The sequence below is a fragment of the Galeopterus variegatus genome, unplaced genomic scaffold, assembly GCF_000696425.1.
Source record: "Galeopterus variegatus unplaced genomic scaffold, G_variegatus-3.0.2 Scaffold569, whole genome shotgun sequence".
Lineage (NCBI taxonomy): Eukaryota > Metazoa > Chordata > Mammalia > Dermoptera > Cynocephalidae > Galeopterus > Galeopterus variegatus.
The window spans coordinates 416,822-437,737 of NW_007726680.1; the positions used below are offsets into that span (position 1 = coordinate 416,822).

General features: G+C 49.2%; 4 protein-coding genes and 1 pseudogene across 11 annotated transcripts in view; 3 read left to right on the forward strand and 2 right to left on the reverse strand.

Annotated features, from left to right (window-relative positions):
• MINK1 (misshapen-like kinase 1) overlaps positions 1-1,058 on the forward strand; it is a 53,051-nt gene extending 51,993 nt beyond the window's left edge. For all 7 annotated transcript variants that reach the window (XM_008570083.1, XM_008570086.1, XM_008570087.1 and 4 more), the window contains one exon: positions 216-1,058. In XM_008570083.1, coding sequence (XP_008568305.1) covers positions 216-299 — 84 coding nt within the window. In that variant the 3' untranslated portion in view covers positions 300-1,058. The remainder of the gene's footprint in view (positions 1-215) is intronic.
• On the reverse strand, positions 1,059-2,689 carry CHRNE (cholinergic receptor, nicotinic, epsilon (muscle)). Of its 2 annotated transcripts, none has more exons than XM_008570092.1 (4): positions 2,436-2,689; positions 2,170-2,356; positions 1,981-2,084; positions 1,059-1,866 (listed from the first exon to the last, which is right to left on the reverse strand). In XM_008570092.1, exons 1-4 carry the CDS (start codon positions 2,532-2,534, stop codon positions 1,717-1,719), a joined length of 540 nt encoding a protein of 179 aa, XP_008568314.1. In that variant the 5' UTR covers positions 2,535-2,689; the 3' UTR covers positions 1,059-1,716. The 2 variants fall into 2 exon arrangements, with proteins under 2 accessions (XP_008568314.1, XP_008568313.1); XM_008570091.1 differs by having other exon boundaries at positions 1,981-2,087; positions 2,436-2,688.
• Positions 2,690-2,739: 50 nt separating this feature from the next.
• On the forward strand, positions 2,740-3,645 carry LOC103588423 (chromosome unknown open reading frame, human C17orf107). Its single transcript, XM_008570090.1, has 3 exons — positions 2,740-2,805; positions 2,911-3,111; positions 3,217-3,645. Exons 1-3 carry the CDS (start codon positions 2,740-2,742, stop codon positions 3,553-3,555), a joined length of 606 nt encoding a protein of 201 aa, XP_008568312.1. The 3' UTR covers positions 3,556-3,645.
• A 218-nt stretch (positions 3,646-3,863) lies between these two features.
• LOC103588422 lies at positions 3,864-4,655 on the reverse strand (annotated as a pseudogene).
• A 380-nt stretch (positions 4,656-5,035) lies between these two features.
• GP1BA (glycoprotein Ib (platelet), alpha polypeptide) overlaps positions 5,036-20,916 on the forward strand; it is a 33,748-nt gene continuing 17,867 nt past the window's right edge. The window contains exon 1 of the mRNA XM_008570088.1: positions 5,036-5,201. Coding sequence (XP_008568310.1) covers positions 5,125-5,201 — 77 coding nt within the window. The 5' untranslated portion in view covers positions 5,036-5,124. The remainder of the gene's footprint in view (positions 5,202-20,916) is intronic.

Consider the following 20,916-nt stretch of genomic DNA (forward strand, 5'->3'; position numbering starts at 1 on the left):
CTGTTTCTGAGAACTTTCCAGATTCCTTCACCCCAAGGGTCTGGTGGCATACCCTCTTCCCCAAACATTTCTGCCTTTCATCAGGGATGGGTCCACTGTGAGAGTCTCATTCCATTCTGCAGTTTCTCTCTCGCTCCCCCCACCTTCCCCTCTGCCGGTTGAGAGCCCCACCCCCCACTCCAGCCCTTGGTGACTTCTTCTCCTACCCCACCCAGGTGTTTTTTGCCTCAGTCCGCTCTGGGGGCAGCAGCCAAGTTTACTTCATGACTCTGAACCGTAACTGCATCATGAACTGGTGATGGGGCCCTGGGCTGGACTGTCCTACACTAGACCCAGCTCTCCCCTACAGCCAGACTTCCCAGGCCGCCCCTCTTTCCCCTCCCTGGGCTTTTGCTTTTACTGGTTTGATTCACTGGAGCCTGCTGGGAACGTGACCTCCGACCCCCGATGCTTTTGTGATCACGTGACCATCCTCTTCCCCAACATGTTCTCCCCCCAAAACTGTGCCTGTCCCCAGCTTCTGGGGAGGGACAGAGATTCCCCTTACCAGGAATTGAGTGGGCCTAGCCCCTCCTCCCCTTTACTTAAGAGGAGAGTGCTTGGGGCTCAGACCCCTAACCCCACTGCTGCTGACTGGGCAGGGCCCTGGACCCCTTTATTTGCACGTCAGGGGAGCCGGCTCCCCCCCTGAATGTACCAGACCCTGGGGGGGGTCACTGGGCCCTAGGTTTTAGGGGGGTCACCAGCCATTCCAGGGGCAGGGACCATTTCCTCATTTTCTGAAAGCACTTTAATGATTCCCCTCCCCCCAAACCCCAGGGAATGGAGGGGGGACCCCGCCAGCCAAAACACTCCCCCCTTTCCAGCCCCATCTCCTCTTCTAGCCTCTGCCCTTCCCTGGTGGAGGGCAGGAGCAGGGAGCTCTCACCCTCCACACCCCTTGCTTGCATCTGTATATAGTGTGAGCATCAAGTAGCCCTTCTCCCTCGCCCACCCCTCCTCAATGTAGTGGCCTTGGATATCCCGTTTGTTAATAAAGACAATTCAACCAGCTCCCATCATTTCAGGCCCCATTTTATTCTGTTTTCTCTCACAATCCTGGATACTAGCCTGCAGAGTTGGGATGAAGGAGGCAGGGTGGGGTGGAATCAGCAATGAGTGAGGCTTTATGGGGTTTGGGGGGACAGTGCTAGGCCAAGAGAAGCTAGAAGGAAGGACTGAGGGGGGGGCAGGGCATCCTCAGCCGTAAACCTGTGGGCCCACGAGCAGCCTGCAGTGAGGGTATGTGGTCCCCACCCACTCTGACAGAACCAGGCCAGAGAAGGCCAGGGCTCTCTGGCTCCAGCCTCCCTATGTGCAAGTCCTGCAGAGGCGTCTCTCCTGTTTAGCGATCAAATGGATAAAGCTTAGAAGCTCTTAGGCCTCCCAAGTCACCTGGGGCCGAGCCTGAGCAAGGCTGACTTGAGCCATCCTTGCTTTCTGGAGGATTGGCACCCAAGAGCCTGCCTGAACCGTCTGCCCCCACTTCTGACCCCAGGACTGAGCCAGACCCACACACATGGGTACATGCAGTTCCTCTTGGGAAGTTCACAAAACACAGATTTTATTATCAGCACTGGGAGAGGACCATAATACAGTGGTGGTGGCAGGCTCTTTTTTCAAAATCTATTTGCTACTGGAGAAAGGTGGGGAACTCGGGGTCGGTGTGGACTCTGGTCAGATACAAGGCGGGTAAGGGAGATCAGGCACTTGGTTGAAGTAGCCACCGAGGAAGATGAGGCAAGAGCCGACGCTGAAGAGCACCAGAGCAGCCCAGAAGCAGACGTTGTCCAGGGCCTTCCCCATGCGCACCCAGTCGGACACCTCCTGGGGAAGGGACGGCACAAGCTGAGGCCATAAAGGGGCGTCTGCAGGAGCCAGCGGCACGGGAGATGGGGGGCCTCTGAAGCGCTCCACCCGCCTCTCTGGCTCCTGCCCCACCTCGCCAGCGGCCTCCTGGTTTCGCTTGTTCTCAGCCACGAAGTTCACGGCGTCCACACAGCAGCGGATCTCGGGGGCGGCGGCGCCCAGGCTCCGGCAGAGGGCTGCTGCGGGGCAACACCGGGGATGCGTCATTACGCACCTCCCCGCTACGGGCGCCCGGCAGCCGGCGGTAGCCACTGTGCTCACCGGTCCAGGTCCCGTGCCGGTGCCTCTGCCCCTCAAACACGAGCTCGCTGCGCGGCTTTTTCAGTATCAGCTCCTCCGCGCGGAGCAGTATGCCCACGGACGACGCCCGTCTAGGGGGCGCCGCGGCCCGCGGGGTCTCGGGGGGCGAGCCCGAGCCCAGGAGGCTCGGCAGCAGCTCCAACAAAACCTGGGGGCGGGGCCGGGGCGGGGCTTAGCGCGAAGCCCCTCCTCCCGCCCCGGCGCCCACCCAGTTCCCCTGCGCTTACGTGGCGCAGCCGCGGGGACGTGGCGTGAGTGGTGGGCGTCCGCAAAGACACGTTGAGCACGATGACGCAATTCATGACAATGAGCGTGGCCACCACCATGACGAAAATAAGGTACCTGAAGAGCCCGGGATGCGGGACGTCGCAGCCTCCGCAGTCCCCCCCCAGCCACAGATGGCACCGCCGGTCCTCTGACCTCACAAACACACCTCTCTCCGCAAGGGGTGGACACACCCCCTAACGGCTCCCCTCGGCGAGGCCGGCGTGTCCTCCGGCCCTTCTGACCCTCCTACCACCTGTGGCGGCCATGAGGGGGACCCCCAGCTCCCTGGACACCCTGCTGTGGGTCTACCACTTCCACAGCTCCACGCAGGTGAGGTTACACCCACAGTGCCGCCCTCGAGACCCTCCGGGCAGTTCTCCAGCGCCCCCCAACTGCGACTCCTGCCCTATGACTCTGCCCCTGCTCCTTCTCTAGGTGGCCCTCCAGCCCCCGCTTCTGTCTTCCCTGGAACTCGCTGCAGCCGCAGCCCATGACTATCTGGAGCAGAGGTTCAGAGAGCTGAAGTCCCTGGAGCCGCAGAAGCCCGAGAAGCCGTCCTCCCCGAAGCCCACACTGGGGCTGGTACTAAGAGAAGCCGCGGCCAGCATCATGAGCTTCGGGACCACCTTGTTAGAGGTGGGGCGCTGAGGAGGAGAGGGGGACAAGGGGCCGAGGAAGGGGGATAGGGCAGCGGGAGCAGGGACCTCTGCATCCCCGCTAACCCCTGGGACCGCCATGCAGATCTCAGCCCTGTGGCTGCAGCAGGAGGCGCGGCGTCTAGACGGCGGCGACGGCAGCCCGGGCCCAGCCCCAGAGCCCGGGGATCCGGGTGGCGCGCTGGCCCGGGTAGCCCAGGCCGCCGGGCAGGGGGCTTGGCAAACTGGGGCTGCGGCGGGAGCGAGCGCACGACTCCTCGCCCAGGGGGCGTGGCTGTGCCTGTGTGGACGGGGTCTGCAGGGGTCCGCCTCATTCCTGCAACAGTGGCGACGGCAGCTGGGCTTCGGCATACCCGGGGAGTCGGTGAGCTCGGGATGGAGGGTGAGTTTGGGGCCAGAGGCGGCAGGGCCTGGGAAGCACTGAGCCGGACCGTCTCCCAGCAGAGATACTCGGGAGACCTCAAGGTGGCGTCCAGCAGCAGTGCGGAGGACGGGGGACCAGAGAATCCATAACCGTCCCAGCCCCCCCACCCCGTCCAAATAAAGCCCAGGAAGGGACGAGACACCCAAAGCTTCTCCCAGAGTCGCTTGGTTTGGGTCGCGCCCCGAGCCGGGCCGACCTTCTTGGCTCCGCCCCATGCTTGTCTGGCTCCGCCCCTCGTGTTGACCGCGCCCCCACGGGCACCGCTGGGACCCGCTCTGCCCTCACCTGCCCAGCAGGGGCACGCTCAGAGACGTTTCTGGGATTTTCTGGGCAATGAGGAACAAGAAGACGGTCTGGGCGAGCAGGACGTTGATGGAGACGGTGCATTTCTGGCCGCCGGCTGGAAGGAGCCGCGGGGGAGAGCCGGCCCCGCCCCCGAGGAGAACGCGGCCGCGTTAGGGTTGGGGCGAGCGCCCACCCTGCGCCGGCAGGAAGTAGGCGAGCAGCACGAGGCCCGAGATGAGCACGCAGGGCACGATGATGTTGATGACGTAGAAGAGCGGCTTGCGGCGGATGATGAGCGTGTAGATGACGTCGGTTTCCTCCGGGCGGTCGGCGGGGCCAGCGTGGTGGCGGCGGATCTCCCCGGGGCAGAAGTCGATGGCCCACTCGCCGTTCTCTGCAGGGCGGGAGGCGCGGTCAGCCCGCTCTCGGAGGGCCGCACACCCGACCGCGGAAACCTGTGGCTCCGGGGCCAGGACGGGAGGCCGCTCTCCGGACCAGAGTGAACGGGTTGCACTATGGGCCGTCAGACTGGGGGCGATTCCGGCGGAAAAGGCCATTCCTGGGGAGGGTGTGGAAAGACCGCAAGCGAGGAGGCAGGACTAGTGTGACAGTCGAGAATGACTTCAGGAAAGAGGCAAGCTAGAGTGCAGCTGCCGAAGCCAGTCCTTGGTGTCTCCGGTCTGGCCACCCTCCCCCTGAACGACCCCTCTCTGGACCCTGTCTAGAAGCGGGTTTTTCGGAGCAGGAGGGTGCTTCACCGGTAAAGGCCTCAGTGTCAATGTCCATCTTGTTGACAGGCTCGCCGCTGTCCTCAGCAAAGACGATCGCCACCTCCTCGGCGCTGTACGTCTGAGAGCTGCGGAGCCGGGGCCCGGGCCCCCACCTCAGGCCCCGGCCTGGAAGCTTGGGTCTTGCGGTGTAATGAGGCTCCACCCGGCGACCCCTGCGCTGCCTGCACGCCTCCGCCCCCACCGTCACTGCGAACCCGTCCGGAACGCCCCCCCCCCCAGGCCAACACCTGGCTCCGCCCCCAGCGCAAAGCCCCGCCCCATGGATACGCTCCCTGCCTGGCCCCGCCCCCTGTGCCGGCTCCTCCCGTAATCGTCCAGGCCTCTGAGTAACTTTTCCCACCGGAAAACAAGCGAGCAGTTCTGCCAGTCGAAGGGGAAGTAGGTGACCTCCACGGCGCACGTGCTGCGGTAGATGGCTGGGGGCAGCCAGCTCACGTAGCCGCCCTCGAAGATCCGCACGTTGGCGTCGTAGGCCACACCGAACTGGCCGTCAATGCTGTGGGCTCAGGGAAACCGAGCTCTTGGCACGGGTCTGCGCACCCCTGCAAGCACCCCATGCCCCAACCCAAGGTGAGTCCAGCCCTCCGGGCCGGCTTCCCTCCGGCCTGGCGTCCGGCCCGGTCCTCACTTGTTTTCCAGCACAATCTCTGGTAGCCATACGAGTTCTGAAGGGACCCACAGGGTGTGTAAGCCCCCAAAGTCGTCCTTGCTGTAGTTGAGTCGGTAATCATGCCAATCCTAAAGGGTGGAGGGCGGAAGGATGTGGACCCTGCATCTCCCACCTGATGCTGCCTGGAAGGAGTTTGGAAGAAAGGAGTGCCCTGGGCAAGACCTCACACTGTCCCCTGATCTGACTCACGATTCCAATCCAGACGCTGGTAGTGAGGGTCTCCTCTTTCTCGTTCTGCAGACAGGAGGTTGGGATGATTGATGTGGGATTTCAGGGCCAGGAGTGAGCTTTAGGACAGAGCTCAGCGGTTGGGTCCGAAAGTGGGATTTTAGGCTCAGGACGGGGGTGGGGGTATCTTACCAGTGAGATGAGGTTGGTCAGGGTGACCTTGAGGGTGATGGTGACAGTATCCTCAGGCTCTCTCACTGGCCGGCTTTCTCGGTCATAGTTGTCGAAGAGATGGTGATAGAGACGCAGCTCCTCATTCTTCCCCTGGCCTCTGCCTGGGATGGGGTCGAGAAAGAAGGGTCATTGGGGATGAAGAGGCTGGGGGGCTTTTCCTCTGTCTCCTCTGGATCTCTGAGGCTATTTCTCCGTGTCTCCCGAACCAGTGATACTGTGCCCAGGAACCAAATATCACATGTCTATGTCTTGACCTGCGTCTTTGCCCTTTGTGTCAGTACCTCTGTGTGGGTCCAGTTGCCTCCCCTGACCCCTGTTCATACCAAGGAGCCCCAAGAGGAGCAGGGCACCGAGCAGGGCCCCTGCCATTCTGCTCTCTGGTTCTCAGGGTTATTCTGAGCTCTGACAGGCTTGGAGGGGGGGTAGGCCAGGGTGCATGTGTCAGGGGGAGGAGGGTGTTAGTTCCGGGCTGGGTTAGGGGACTGTCACCTAATCCACTAACCACCCCTCCTACAGCTGGGAACATTTTGGCTGCTTCTAGAGGCAGCTGCCCCATCCTGTGTTCTCTGTCCCCTGCCCCCACCCCATCCCAGCATCCCTTGCCTGGTCTTCAGCCAGGTTCCCAGCCACAGACCTGATCCTTTCATGAGAGGAGCAGGCTTTTAAAAGCACCTGGAACCATAAGCCTAGCAGCAGGGAACGGGATACCCTGTTTTCAACATGCACTGGTGTCCTTTGAGTAAGCTGCCCTGTATAAGTGACTCCGCCTGATGAACACATCTGGGGATGTGACACACCCCTTGCCTTCCGTACTTACCCATGCGGAACACACACTGTCACAACCCACAGTCCAACCAAGGTCAACACTAATGCCAAGTTCCTCCTGGCAGAGTTTAGCAAAAAGCCGTGTCTCCATAAAGACCTAGTGATGTGACCTGTGGTCACAGACCCAGGATTAGTCTGCAATAAGAGACTCCACCTGGCAAAGGAGACCATGCTGCAATACAGCCTCCACCTCCTTCCACAACCTGATCCTCATGTCTGCCCACCCCTGCCCCTCTGGGTGTGATCACCTGCCAGAGACTCCTGTTTCTCTTTGCCTTTCCCTGCTGCCTCCTTGTGGCCACAGATGATAGTACTGTCTTCACCCCACCCTCTGAAACACACACACCCTTTAAGTCTTCTTGAACCACTCTAATCAAACACTTGTGGTGCTTATTTAAAGTGCAGATTGCAGCGCCGGCCAGTGGCTCACTTGGGAGAGTGTGGTGCTGATAACACCAAGGCCACGGGTTCAGATCCCTATATAGGGATGGCCAGTTAGCTCTCATGGGAGAGTGTGGTACTGACAACACCAAGTCAAGGGTTAAGATCCCCTTACTGGTCATCTTTTAAAAATAAATAAATAAATAAAAATAAAGTGCAGATTCCTAGGTTCCATCGCTAAGGAATCCTGATTTAGGAATATGGGAGAGATGGGGTGCCAAGAATCTTTATTTTCAAGACACTATCCAGGTGTTCTTCATGGGGTAGGAGGTGCTGGACTAAGCACTTTGTATTCCCTGCACCTGTCTTCCTCACACCAATCCGGCAAAGCAATTACCATTGATAATCAAAAAAACTCCTCTGACCAGGTCAGCTAAATTACAGTGCCTTGGGAAATCTGGGATAAGTCAATAGTCACATCTATCTGCCCTGAAAAATGTTGTCATAAGACCATTTTTACTTAGAAGCAGATGGGAAGGCACCAAAAAGCCATAAAATAAGCTAGAACGCTTCTTATTACCATTACCCCAGATCCCTGCGAGTAACCTAGTAACAATCTCAAATCCATACGTCATGTAGTGCCAGTAGAAAACCTGATGAAGGGGGCCGGCTGGGTGGCGCACTGCTACAGTGCGCCGCTTGGGAGCGTGGCGGCACTCCCGCCGAGAGTTCGGATCCCACATACAGACCAGCTGCTCACTGGCTGAGCGAGGTGCAGACGCAGCACCAAGGGTTGTGATCCCGTTGCTGGTCCCCGTCCGGTACGGGCGCGACACTGGGGCGCGACACTGAGGGTTGCGATCCGTTGCCGGACACGAAAAAAAAAAAAATCATTTCGGGCCGGCCTGTGGCTCACTCGGGAGAGTGCGGTGCTGATAACACCAAGGCCACGGGTTCGGATCCCATATAGGGATGGCCGGTTGCTCACTGGGTGGGCGTGGTGCTGACAACACCAAGGCCACGGGTTCGGATCCCATATAGGGATGGCCGGTTCGCTCACTGGGTGAGCGTGGTGCTGACAACACCAAGTCAAGGGTTAAGATCCCCTTACCGGTCATCTTTAAAAAAAAAAAAAAAGAAAACCTGATGAAGTAATTAGGTGGGCTACCTTTTTCTCTCTCTCCTTTGACCCTTCCCCCTTCTTGTGATTATAAAATGCTAAGCAGTGCCAGCCCTCTTCGTAACACGTTTCTCAGGGCAAACTGACTGCATCAACCTGGCTGCCGTTGTCATATTGGCACAATAAATCCTTGCTATATGTATTTGGCCTCAGTTTCTTTTTAGGTCAACACCAAAGTCCTGAGTGCATGAAACAGAACTCTAGGTCAAAGTCCAAGCTTACACCAATAAATTGGTAATAATGCATGAGGATGGTCAATCAGCTATTGATCGTGTACACCTGTGTTCATTTTTTTTAGATTAGAAAAAATATGGGGGGCCGACCCCGTGGCTCACTCGGGAGAGTGCGGCGCTGGGAGCACAGTGGCACTCCCACCGCGGGTTCAGATCCTATATAGGGATGGCCGGTGGTGTGTTCACTGGCTGAGCGCTGTGTGGGCAGTGATCCCCTTCCCGGTCACACAAAAAAAAAAAAAGTGGAAAAAAAAATATGGAATGCTTCACGAATTTGCGTGTCATCCTTGTGCAGGGGCCATGCTAATCTTCTCTGTATTGTTCCGATTTTAGTATATGTGCTGCCAAAGGAAGCACCACTTGTGTTCATTTGATGCTTAACAAAACACTTTCATGTCCATCATTTTGGGGTCTCCTTCCCCTACCTGTGAGGTCCCTCATCATTGCCTCCATGTTCCAAGTGAGGACACCAAAGACCAGAGTGTCTACATGGCTCCTGTCCATTCCCCAAACACCCCGAAAGCATCCACTTCTAGTGATAATACCTTGTAATTCCATGTTTTCCACTTCACACCTTCAGAGAAAGGATCTGATTGTCCCAACTCACCTCGTTGCCCATGCCTGGTACATATATTGACTAAAATCTGTGCCACTGCTTATTCCACGGCCACTGGCTTAGGGCCTAGGCCAAAAGCTGTTGTGATAAATGCAGATATTTCTTCAAACATTAATGGGCACCAACACAGGGCCAGATGCAGTGATTATAGACATGAATAAGACATGGCTCAAGGAGTTGTCATCTAATGGTGAAGACCTATAAACAGTGTCACCAGAATTATGAAAAGACTAAAAAGCAGGAGCTACAGGTTGGATGAGTCAGATCCACTCAGCTCTGTCTTAAGAAAAGCAAGGGTTCCTGTAGGCTTCCTGTAGGCTTACACATAGACCAGTGTCAGAGGCCAAGTGGCTCTGGGGACTGGCCACCCCCACCTCTCCTGTCTCTGCTGCTCTCTGCTCTGTGCTTCTTTCACCACTGACCAGCCTGCCTGTGCTCCCTGCTTCGTATACCCTGTTAAATTTCTGCCTTCTCATAGCTTCTGCATCATTTCACCACAGTCTTGGCCCCAACTTGACTTCTTAGCTTCTCCCTGCAGATGCAGCCAATTCAGCCTTTGCTCTCATCACTACCAGCCTGATGCCATGCAGCCTGGGGTTACGGACACCAAAGAGTCATGGGGTTGACCTAAGTGTGTCCCATTTACCAAGGGTGGTGGATGTGGTGGGCCCTATGACTGGCCATGTGTCTGGTGCCTTCCACCCCTTACCAACCCAGCCTGGTTCCTACATATTTAGTTCCCAAAACACCCTATCATGATCCCATCCTCACTGCTACAACTGAAAATTCACTATATCCTCCCTAGCAGGATTGAAACTTGAAGATGTGCTTCCTAAAGTGATTGGGGCAGGGACCCTTCAAAGAACTCTCCACCCAGAGTCCAGTGACCTGTGGCTTAAGTACAGTCTCACCCGGGTGTGATTGCCATCCATTCTCCAAAGGACTGGCTAAATCCTCAGTTTAACCACCAGCACTACATCATGTATAAACAATACACCCTTCACATCATATAAAATACAATAGTTGACAGAACTACATTTGGATCAACAACCTGCATAGAGGAGAGTCATTCGGGGTTGGGGGAGAAACCCGTGTATGGCAGTGTGGGCCGTTGGTCCCAGGCAGAGATGACATTCTACAGAGAGCACCTCGCTCTAGTCACCCCGGTTGCAGCCGCCGCTTGTGAGTGAAGGTCTTGCTCAGGCCAGTGAATTCCACGGGCATCAGCTTGCTGCCTCGCTTCTGCCGCAGAGTCAGCACTTCTGAAATCCTTACCCTGGAGGGGTCTCCAGGAGGGCCTTTCACCTCTCCCACCCCCACAGCAGACCATTCCTACTCAGGAGCTGAACCACCAGCTTTTTCTCAGTCTGATTTGCTTAGGTGAGGATTGCCTAAGGGACTGAGACTTCCTGCCGAGTTGGAGTCAGGCACAGGCCTGTTAGCCAGGCCTGGGTTTTGTATTTTCGTAATAAGAATTCCGCAGAATCTTAGTGGGCTTCCTGGCCATTTTTTTTTTTCTGGCAATGCCTTTACCAAAGGTCTCAGCTCAACAGGAAGCCACTCCCTTCACCTACTGGCTCTTGGCTGGCAACCCAGAACAGCTGCAGCTGCCCGCGGCAAGGGTGCCAGGCTGCTGCTGCATAGCCATCAGTGCCCTCACAAGCTGGCCTGACGAGGGCCCTCTGCATCCAACACAAAGAGCTGCTCCTTCATTCTTTGGTGAAGAGGGGAAGTAGGTTTGGCTGAGCCAGGACAGGGAGGTATAGCAGACACTAATTTCTAGGCTGCCTCCCTCACTAGAACGCAAGCTGGTTGCTGAGACCTGGCCTGTTTACATTCAAGGCACATAGTACAGAGCCTGAAACATAACAGATGATAGATAGATATTTACTGAACAAATAAGAGAATACGCGACTGAATGAGGGCTTTATCATCTAGCACCCTCCCTTCTCCAATCATGTGATCCCATAGGATCTGCCAGATCCTTAGAGACCCCACTCTATGGCCAGAGTTGATTGGTCCTGGGGAAGACACCTGGTAAAGCAGGCCAAAGAAAGCCCTTCCTTGAGGATATTGTCAAACAAGAATTCAGGAAGGCAGCCTCTCTGCTGCCGTAAGAGACGACATGTAGATGCATGAGGCAGCCGTGTCATTCCTTGTCTTTTACGTGGAGTGAGAGGGAATGCAGCCCATACGCAGAGACAAGGAGGGACAGGAAAGGGCTGTCAGCACTCCAGCCCCTGGGCCAGACATGCCTGAGGCCCAGCTGTGCCCGTCACCTCCTGCAGGCTGGCTGCCCAACACTTCCTTGGACTGAATGAGGTACCTCAGCCTCTTTCCAGTAAGTGCCCCTTTTCTTGGCTTAAAAATAGAAGGATTAAAAATAGTATAAAGAAAACAAAAAGTGTTCTATAACAATACCCAGAAAAACCCTTCTTCTTTTTTTTTTTTTTTTTAATAAAAGATGACTGGTAAGGGGATCTTAACCCTTGACTTGGTGTTGTCAGCCCCACGCTCTCCCAGGTGAGCCAACCGGCCATCCCTATATGGGATCCGAACCCATGACCTTGGTGTTATCAGCACCACACTCTCCCAAGTGAGCCATGGGCTGGCCCAAAAAAACCTTCTAATAATAAAAAAGTAACACATGACACCACTAGAAAAATCGGAAAAGACAAAATGACAAAATGAAAGACAAAATGAAAATCAAAAGCTTTCCTATATCCACCCAGCTCCTCTCTCCAAAGATTAATAGCTTCTTGTAAATCTTCTAGACCCAAATCTCCAGCGTGTGTGTGTGTGTGTGTGTGTACAAAAAGCATTGGACTATGTTTACTATTCCCTAACTTTTGAAACAAGGCTTCCTCATTTGTTTTAAATGGCATCGTGCTCCATTATGCGCAGGTACGATAACTCATTTTCCACTTCTCAATGGTCAGACATGTAAGATGCTAGCGATTTTGGGTTTGGCAACTACATACTATGCAACAATGAACATATTTATGCATTTATCTTTGGCATAACGTTTGCAAATATATAGGGTAAATTCCTAGCTGTGGAATTGCTGAGACAAAGAGTCCATGCATTCTTTTTGTAAACCGTTGATCCCTATTTCCTCATACTCTCTCCCCAGGACAAAATAGCATCAAACTGTTTAAATTTGCCAAACAACAGGTGAAAACTGCTATCTCATTATTTTGATTTACATGTCTTGACGGGAGAGGTTGAGCTTTTTCCCTCCAACAGATGAACTAGCCTGTATATGTATGTATGTTTTCTGAAAACTGCCTATTTACAGCAATGGAACAAAATAATATTTGTTCCAGTATATGAGGATCGGCTAAACGATAAAGATAAAATATTACATCAATGTAGAAAACAAGGCTCAAGCAAATAAATGTTATTGGGACGACTAGAAAACCAATCATCGAAATAACAACCAGACCCTCATCTCTCTACTTCCAGTAGGTGGATCAAATATTTGAATGTAAAATGAAGCCAAGAAAGTCCCAGAGTAAAGCAAGAATCAATGTGTTCATTATCTCAGAGGGAATAAATCCTTTCTTCTTCCCTTCCCTAGAACCCAAAATCAGAGAACATAAAGAAAAAGAATATATATACAACTAATGTAGGGCCAAAATAAATGGCCAGCAAATGACAAACTGGGAGAGAACCTCGGCGTCCAGTGGCTTACCTTTTTTATTTATAAAGTGCTCATAGAAAGCCAAGAAAAGCTGACAAGCTGGTGAAGTAACTTGGGCTGCTGGGTCGCTCCTCAAAACTCAAACCTAGAAGTGGAGCGAATGTGACAGCGCTGCTGTGAAACGGAGAGGACCCTGGGGACAGGGGAGGTCGGGGTCGCAGGCGAAGTGAGGCCGGTGCTACAGGCAAGAGATGTACGGAAATGTTGAAAACTCATCATGAATAACTTAAAAAGGAGGGGGGGGCAAGCATGAGTGTGTGTGTGCATGCGTGTGTGTGTGAGAGAGAGAGAGAGAGAGTTTGGGGAGGGAGGCTGGACAGTCCCCTTGGGGATCCAGCGACGCTGAGCTCAGAGTGCAGCCTGGCGGGGGAGTCAGGGCGCAGGGTGAAGTGCTGCCCTCCCCAGGTGGCGATCTCTTTACCAACTTGGGTAAAGAAGAGAGAAAACAGAAGTCCTTGAGACTTCAGAGAGTGAGAAAATGGTGGTGGAGAAGATGATGCGTCTGTAGATGCAGTCGGGAAGATTCTGCTGAGCTTGAAAGTCCAGGAGAAAAGGATTCAGAGTCCAAGAAAAACTGATAAGAAATCCCAGTTCCTAAACACTTTGATGGGGTGGGAATCCCTAAGCAAGAAGGATGAAAGAAGCGATTATAAAATGATGCGTGTTAGATCCAGTGGTTCATACTCCTAAATTCTTACTGACTTTTAATACTCTTGCTACTAATACTTAGTATTTATACTATAATATTAAAAGTAAGTGGAAGTCAATTTTTAAAAAAGAGTAAGTGGGAATGGAAAATGGACAACCACTTTGGAAAACTGGCAGTTTCTTATAATGTTATGTACACATTTCCCATATGATCCAGGAATTCACCCCTAGGTATTTATCTAAAAGTAAGGAAAACACATATCTGCAAAAGATTGCCCACAAATACTCATAGCAGTTTTACTGATCATAGCCAAAAACTAGAAATAACCCAAATGTACACCAACAGAATAATGGATAAACTGTGGTGGACCCATGCAATTGCATACTACTCAGCAGTAGAAAGGAACAGTGCGTACTATTGCACAAACTACACACAAGGATGAATTTCAAAAATATTCTGCTAGTGAAAGCAGCCTGACCGAAAAGAGCACATACTGTATGATTCTATTTATGGGAAGTTCTAGACTAGGCAAAACTAATCTATGATGATAGAAATCAGATTGATGGTTGCTTGATTGGGGGACTGACTGGAAAGGGGCACAAGGGCATTTCTGGAAGGGGTGGTAGTTACCTGAGTGGACACATTTGTCAGAACTCATGGAACTGTCCACTTAAAATCTGTGTATTTCTCTGTATGTAAATTATTACTCGATATATAAAAGTTTTTAGTTAAAAACAAAAGTAAGGCATATTGTTTAAATGCACCATGGAGGACTACTTATAAGGCATAGACCTTTTTGTATCACAATTCTTAAAGGCCATTTTAAATAATTACAAAGAGTTTACTGTCAGATGCCATGGGTTACACTTCAATGGTTATAACTATATCCATTTTTGCAAAGTATAACAGTTATATAAAATACAAAATAAATACAATTTCTATCTTCTTTTCATAAGAGCATCTCACATTTTTACTCCTTCTAGTGCAATTATGGGCAGCACATTAGTAACAAAGGTAATGTTTTCTGAAATTTTTTTTGTCATAGCCAGTTTCATCTTTTTCTTGTCTTTTCATGTTTTCCATATAAAAGTTTACTTGATACTGAAATGAGTGCATGAATAAACTCTTCCTTTAAATATTCTTTGTTAGAGTAGAACTATTTATGATAAATATTTCTCCTGGAAACAATATATACTAAGTTAATGATGGAAAAATGTTAGGTACTTAGTTAACAGGTAATGATTCTGTTGTATTCTTTTGAAAAAAATCACCATGAAGGGCAGATACATACACACCTGTTAGGGCAGATAACCCTCTCATGTCTTTGGAAAGCAGTCTTTGTATTGTTTGAATTATACAGCATGATACATTTTGATCAAATGTGAATAGTTTTTACAGGAAAAATGTAATTATTTTTCCAATCATTTGATCCTCTCTATTTAAGGAGAGGCAAAACTGATTTTTTTTTAAAAAAATATGTGATCAAAATTAAACTAATTTTCCCCCATGCTCTAAATACAGACAAAGCAGGTTCCCATGTTTGATTATGATTTCTTTATTCCCATCATCTACAGATGATGAAAGTCTTCATTGAGCAATAATCTGAAACAGGAAATTCATTTTGCTCCCAAGGCTGGGTTTCTTTATTCATTTGTTTACTAAAAAAGAAGCACTACTTTATATATACAAAAAAAGAGGGGAAATATCAATAAACTGAAGCAGAAAGAAGTAGTTATAAAGAAGAGCCAGTGGTGAAATGATAATCGAAGCTCCCTCCTTGCAGCAAACCCATGCCCAGGTAGCTTTATGGACGAGTTCTACCAAACTTTCAAGGAACAGATTGTCTGTAATTCATATAAATTGTCCAGAAAATAAAAAAGAAGGGAAGGCACCTAATTTTATGATGTTTTCACTTCAGCTAAGGACAGTACAAAATATTTAAAATATAGGCCCATTCACTTGTGAACATAAATGTGAAAATCCTAAATGCAACATAGGCCAACCAAATAGAAGTTTATTAAAAAAGAAATTGTCCAACCTGATTTAGTCGAGTTTGTCCCAGAAATGCCACGTTCTTCCTCCCTGACAGAACCTCATCTTGTGGCATGTCTCCAGCACCAAGGGATGTCACAATTGGCCACAGACATCCCCTCGCCCTTTGCCAGGCACTCAGAATGTAAGCCTCCCTTGCAGCCAGAAGCAATAGTGTGATCCATTTCTGACCAATGAGGCGACGACAAGTCTGCTGGGGGAAGGGACTTCTGGGAAAGTTTATCTTCTGCTGGTAAATGCAGTCACTTAAGGTAAAGCAGTTTTCTGCTTCTGCTTCTGCTCCTGCTCTCTCCCTTTCACCCCCATATTTATGCCTTTGAATATGGCAGCCACCTTAAAACCACGAGGTGACTAGCATGAGGACAAAGAGCCGGTGTGCTGAGGGTGGCAAAATAGCAGGATGGGTTCCTTGTACTGGATAACACCATCAAGCTGCTAGACCAACCTGAGATGACCCACCCCCAGAGTGTTTAAGAAGTTAATGCCCTTAGGTCTGAAGACACATTGCTGGTATTCTGTTACAGGCAGCTGAGATCATTTCTACCAATTCAAATGATTTACCACCAGAAAATCGACCAATATTAGTATCATCAGAAAATCCACCAAAATTAGTATTGCTTTAAATCTACCAACACAATGCAATGCTAATTGCATTAGTGGATTAAAGGAGAAAAATACATGATTGTAGATTAGAAGTAAGAAAAAAAAATCTCATAGAGTGCGGTGCCTAATTTTAACTTTTAAAACTTTAGAAAACTAAGGATGGGCTGGCCTATTTGCTCAGTTGGTTAGAGCATGGTGCTGACAACACCAAGGTCTGGGGTTGCTCCCTGTACCAGCCAGCTAATATATATATGAAAACTAGGAATAGAAACAACTTCTGAATGAATTAGTGACAAAAAGGGAAAGAAACCTGTTGTTACCTGTAGATGATACGATTGCCTACACAGAAAATCTATCAGAAGCAATAGACAAACTATTAGAACCAACGAAAGAGTCAAGAACTTTGCTGGACGCAAGAAAAACATCTTGTAGCCAATGTAAATATATATGAAAAAAAAATAAAGGAAAGGAAAAGAAAAACATATAAATACTAATATCCCCCCTTACCATGCAATAATCATCTAGAAAGTATAAAAAATAAGGGCCGGCCCATGGCTCACTTGGGCTGTTGCTGACAATACCAAGTCAAGGGTTAAGATCCCCTTACCAGTCATCTTTAAAAAAAAATTTTTTTTTAGGGACTTGACAAACTTATTCTAGAATGTATATGACAACATAAGGGTCCACGAATAGCCGTGTCAGTTTTGAAAAAGAAGAGAAAAGAGTAGGGAATCACCCTACCAGGTCTTAAAACATACCACAAAAGCCATAGCAGGGTGGGCCGGTTGACTCACTTGGTAAAATGTGGTGCTGACAACAGCAAGGGAAAGAGTACAGATCCCCATACCAGCCAGCCATTTAAAAAAAAAAAAAAGCTATAGCAAACAAAAACAAAACAAAAACACGGGCCGGCCCGGTAGCGCACTGCTACAGTGCGCCGCTTGGGAGTGCGGCGGTGCTCCCGCCGAGGGTTCGGATCCCACATACAGACCGGTTCCCGCTCACTGGCTGAGCGAGGTGGGGGCGCAGCACCGAGGGTTGCGATCCCGTTGCCGGTCCCGGTCCGGTACGGGCCCGACACTGGGGGTTGCGATCCGTTGCCGGACACGAAAAAAGACAAAAAGGAAAAAAAAAAAAAAAGCTATAGCGAACAAAAACAAAACAAAAACACGGCACGACACTGAGGGTTGCGATCCGTTGCCGGACACGAAAAAAGACAAAAAGGAAAAAAAAAAAAAAAAAAACCACAACCCACCATGTGGTACTGCTTAGTAACTGACAAATAAAACAAGGAAACTGAGTAGAGAGTGCAGAAAGAGCCCACGTATATATGGAAGATCGATGTAGGATACAGTAGCACACATCAGTGGGAAAAATTAGATTAGCAGACAGAGTGAGCAGCAGCCTCGCCCTATGGAGAAAAAAGAAATAAAGCTGTATCCCTCCTTCACACCATATACTAAAGTAAACTCCAGATGAATTAAAAACTTTAAAACAAAAGGTAAAACTATAAAGACAACAGAAAATGTAGGAGAGGATTTTTGTGATCTTGGGGTGAGATTCTTAAACAAGGTATCAAAACCACAAACCATAAAAGGAAACACTGATGAATTTCGAGTGCATTAAAATTAAGAATTTCTGCTCAACCAAGAACATCACAAACCCCTTCCTACTGTCATCTGCCTACTCTGCTTGCATTCGTTTATTTTTTCAAAAAATAGTTATTAAGCACCATGTCGGGCACTGGAGCTAGAACAGTGAACAAGGTACCCAATAGTAAGCACGATCCCTGTAGAAACACGCTGGGCTGGTGTTGAGTGAGAGCACAGGAGCAGCTCATTCTCCAAAAGTGGCATCTTTACGACAAATGTGAAGGTAGTATTTTGGCAGGATCATTGCTAAGACTATAATACAAAGACATTAGAGGAGGCATATAAAAGTGAGACAAGACACATAGAGAAAGACCAAGAAGGTCCCTTATTTAACATTTTCAGTCCTCTCTCAATCCATGGAGCAGCTTCTGCCCGTTAGAGAATGGGCTATGTTTCTGAGTGCCTGTGGTCCCAAAGTTTGCCATCTAGAGGGACAGATAGACATCAAAACAAAGTATCATAATAGCTTTGGCAGGGTGCTGTAGGAATTTATAATACAGTAACCAATCCAGTCTAGAAAGCTCAAAGTACAATTTCCATCCTGGAATTGATCCAGAGCTGGAGCCACCAATCCACCAAAGCCCCAGGGACAGAGGGCCCACGTTAGAGCCCTTGCAGTCCCAGGTAGCAGCTTAATTAGTGTCTTTGCCATGTAAACACTGGATAGAAATACTCCACTCCACCTGCTGAAACTCATTATTCTGACTCAGGATCAGTTCCATGAAATCCCACTTCTGATTCTAACTTTTGTTTTAGTTCGGCTCTTTTGTTTCTAAAGGAAAAGTAATAAACTTAAATCACCTAATGAAAAAATGGGCCGAGCCCGTGGCGCACTCGGGGGAGTGCGGCGCTGGGAGCGCAGCAGTGCTCCCGCCGCAGGTTCGGATCCTATACAGGGATGACCGGTGCGCTCACAGTGCTCACTGGCTGAGTGCAGTGTGGCCGGTCTCAAAAATGACAAAAAAGAAAAAGAAAAAAGAAGAAAGTTTTCAGTCTTTCAAAAATCATGGCAGTAAATTGATTCAGGCAAGCATCATCAATGGATGCTGCAACTTAGAGGCCAAAGTTTAATTAGGAACAGGATATTTACATAGTATCAAAGTATCTCCCCACAAAAACACTCCTTAGCTACAAAAGGAAAAATAGAATCTTGACAGTGGAGAAGCATGGTGATTTCACCTTAATCAAGTGATCAAAATTAACATTGCTGGCGGGCCGGCCCGTGGCTCACTCAGGAGAGTGTGGTGCTCATAACACCAAGGCCACGGGTTCGGATCCCTATATAGGGATGGCCGGTTAGCTCACTTGGGAGAGCCTGGTGCTGACAACACCAAGTCAAGGGTTAAGATCCCCATACTGGCCATCTTTTAAAAATAAATAAATAAATAAATTTCCTGAACTTAACAACTGTACTGCAGTTATGTAAAGAAATGTCCTTGTTTTTAGGAAACACACACTGAAATATTCAGTGGTAAAGGGATGTGATGTTTCCAACTTACTCTCAAATTATTCAAGAAAAAACACCTGAGAGAGAGAAAACGATAAAGCAAATGAGATAAAATGTTAATAAATGGTGAATCTGGGTGAAGGGCATGCAGGAATTCTGTGTACTATTCTTGCATTTTTTCTCTGTTTTGAATTATATAAAAATAAAAACATCAGAAATACTACCATCTGGGCTTCACCCTCCAGAGTTTCTCATTTAACTGTGTGTCTTGGCGGGAGGAGGGGAGGGCGGGAGGTACATCTATCAACCCTAAAGAAATTCTTGCACCTGTGCCCTGGGATACACATAGAAAACTTTTCATAACACTATTATGTGTAAAGGAAGAAGAAAAGTGGAAGCTGGGGGCCGGCCCGTGGCTCACTCGGGAGAGTGCGGTGCTGATAGCACCAGGGCCACGGGTTCGGATCCCATATAGGGATGGCCGGTTTGCTCACTGGGTGAGCGTGGTGCTGACAACACCAAGTCAAGAATTACGATCCCCTTACCGGTCATCTTTAAAAAAAAAGAAAGTGGAAGCTGGCTGGGTAGCTCTGCTGGTTAGAGTTGGTGCTGATGACACCAAGGTCCAAGGTTCAATCCTTGTACTGGCCAGCCAAAAAAAAAAAAAAAGTAGGTTTGCTGGCCAGTCAGCTCAGTTGGTTAGAGCATGATGCTGATAATACCAAGGTCCAGAGGGTTTGATCACTGTACCATCAAGGAAAAGAAAAAAAAAAAAGTGGAAACAATGCAAATTGTCCATAATTAGCAGAAAGGAAAAAATGTCATACATATTGAATATGATTCGGCAATGAGAATGAATGAACCACAGCTATAGGCACATCAGTCTGAATAAATCTCAAAAAGCATAAAGTGGAGGTTGCTGCTCTTAGGAGCAAGCCCCTCCAGCAGGCAGAGACCATGTGGAGTTACCACCTCCCATCCCCAGATCAGAGGTGGTGTGTTCCTCAGGGCAAGCAGGAAAGCCTGACTGGAGAATCCCAGGTGAGATGCCCTGGCTGCAAGGGAACCAAGTGTCTGGTACTTTCTCATTTTCTAGTGAGAGGTAAGATCTTGCTTATGATGTGAAGGGAATGGTGATCAGGTGCTGAGCAGCTGCAAGCAGTGACAAATGTCATCCCAGAATGCAAAGTAAGACATGAGATTCATGAAGCAACTGCGAGCAAAGGAACCAGCTAACTCACTGATAAGTCTGAGAGTTTTAATTGATGTTTTAAAATGAAAATAAAAACCTAGAATTTAAATTTCTGGTGATATCTCAGGAAAGATGAAGCTGTGGAAGGTAGAAAATTAAACACATTCTAAGAATCTCATCTTGTTTTGGAGGGCAATTAATACAGATTAATGCTAGATTTTGGTTTAAAAATTGCATTCAAACTTTATGTTAAAAATAAATAAATGGGGCTGGCTGGTGGCTCATGTGGGAGAGTGTGGTGCTGATAACACCAAGGTCAAGGGTTTGGATCCCCATACTGGCCGATGGCAAAATAAATAAATTAATTAATAAATAATAAATGAATGAATGAATGAACACTGTATTAAAACGTGAGTGTAGTCCCTTGGAGGGTAATGACTGGTTGATTACAAAAAGGGAACTTCTAGGTACTGCCAATGTTCTGTTTCTTGATCTGGGTTCTGGTTACATGGGTGTATTCAGTTATGACATATACTTTTCTGTATATATATTATACATCACTAAAAGGTTTTTTAAATTTAAGGGTTACCTTAAATAGAAGAATATAAATAGAACATATATCTTCCTAGCCATTAGAAAATAAAAGAAAACTTCATCGACCCAATAAAAGAGAAAATAGA

Bases quoted from the DNA above. Each gene is read 5' to 3' on its own strand.
- LOC103588423 (XM_008570090.1), top strand. From the start codon at position 2,740: ATGAGGGGGACCCCCAGCTCCCTGGACACCCTGCTGTGGGTCTACCAC. The intron at 2,806-2,910 runs GTGAGGTTACAC...CTCCTTCTCTAG, and splicing joins ACTTCCACAGCTCCACGCAG to GTGGCCCTCCAGCCCCCGCT. The intron at 3,112-3,216 runs GTGGGGCGCTGA...ACCGCCATGCAG, and splicing joins TCGGGACCACCTTGTTAGAG to ATCTCAGCCCTGTGGCTGCA.
- CHRNE (XM_008570091.1), bottom strand. From the start codon at position 2,534: ATGGTGGTGGCCACGCTCATTGTCATGAATTGCGTCATCGTGCTCAAC. The intron at 2,088-2,169 runs GTGAGCACAGTG...GTTGCCCCGCAG, and splicing joins CCGGCACGGGACCTGGACCG to CAGCCCTCTGCCGGAGCCTG. The intron at 1,867-1,980 runs GTGGGGCAGGAG...TCCCTTCCCCAG, and splicing joins ACCAGGAGGCCGCTGGCGAG to GAGGTGTCCGACTGGGTGCG.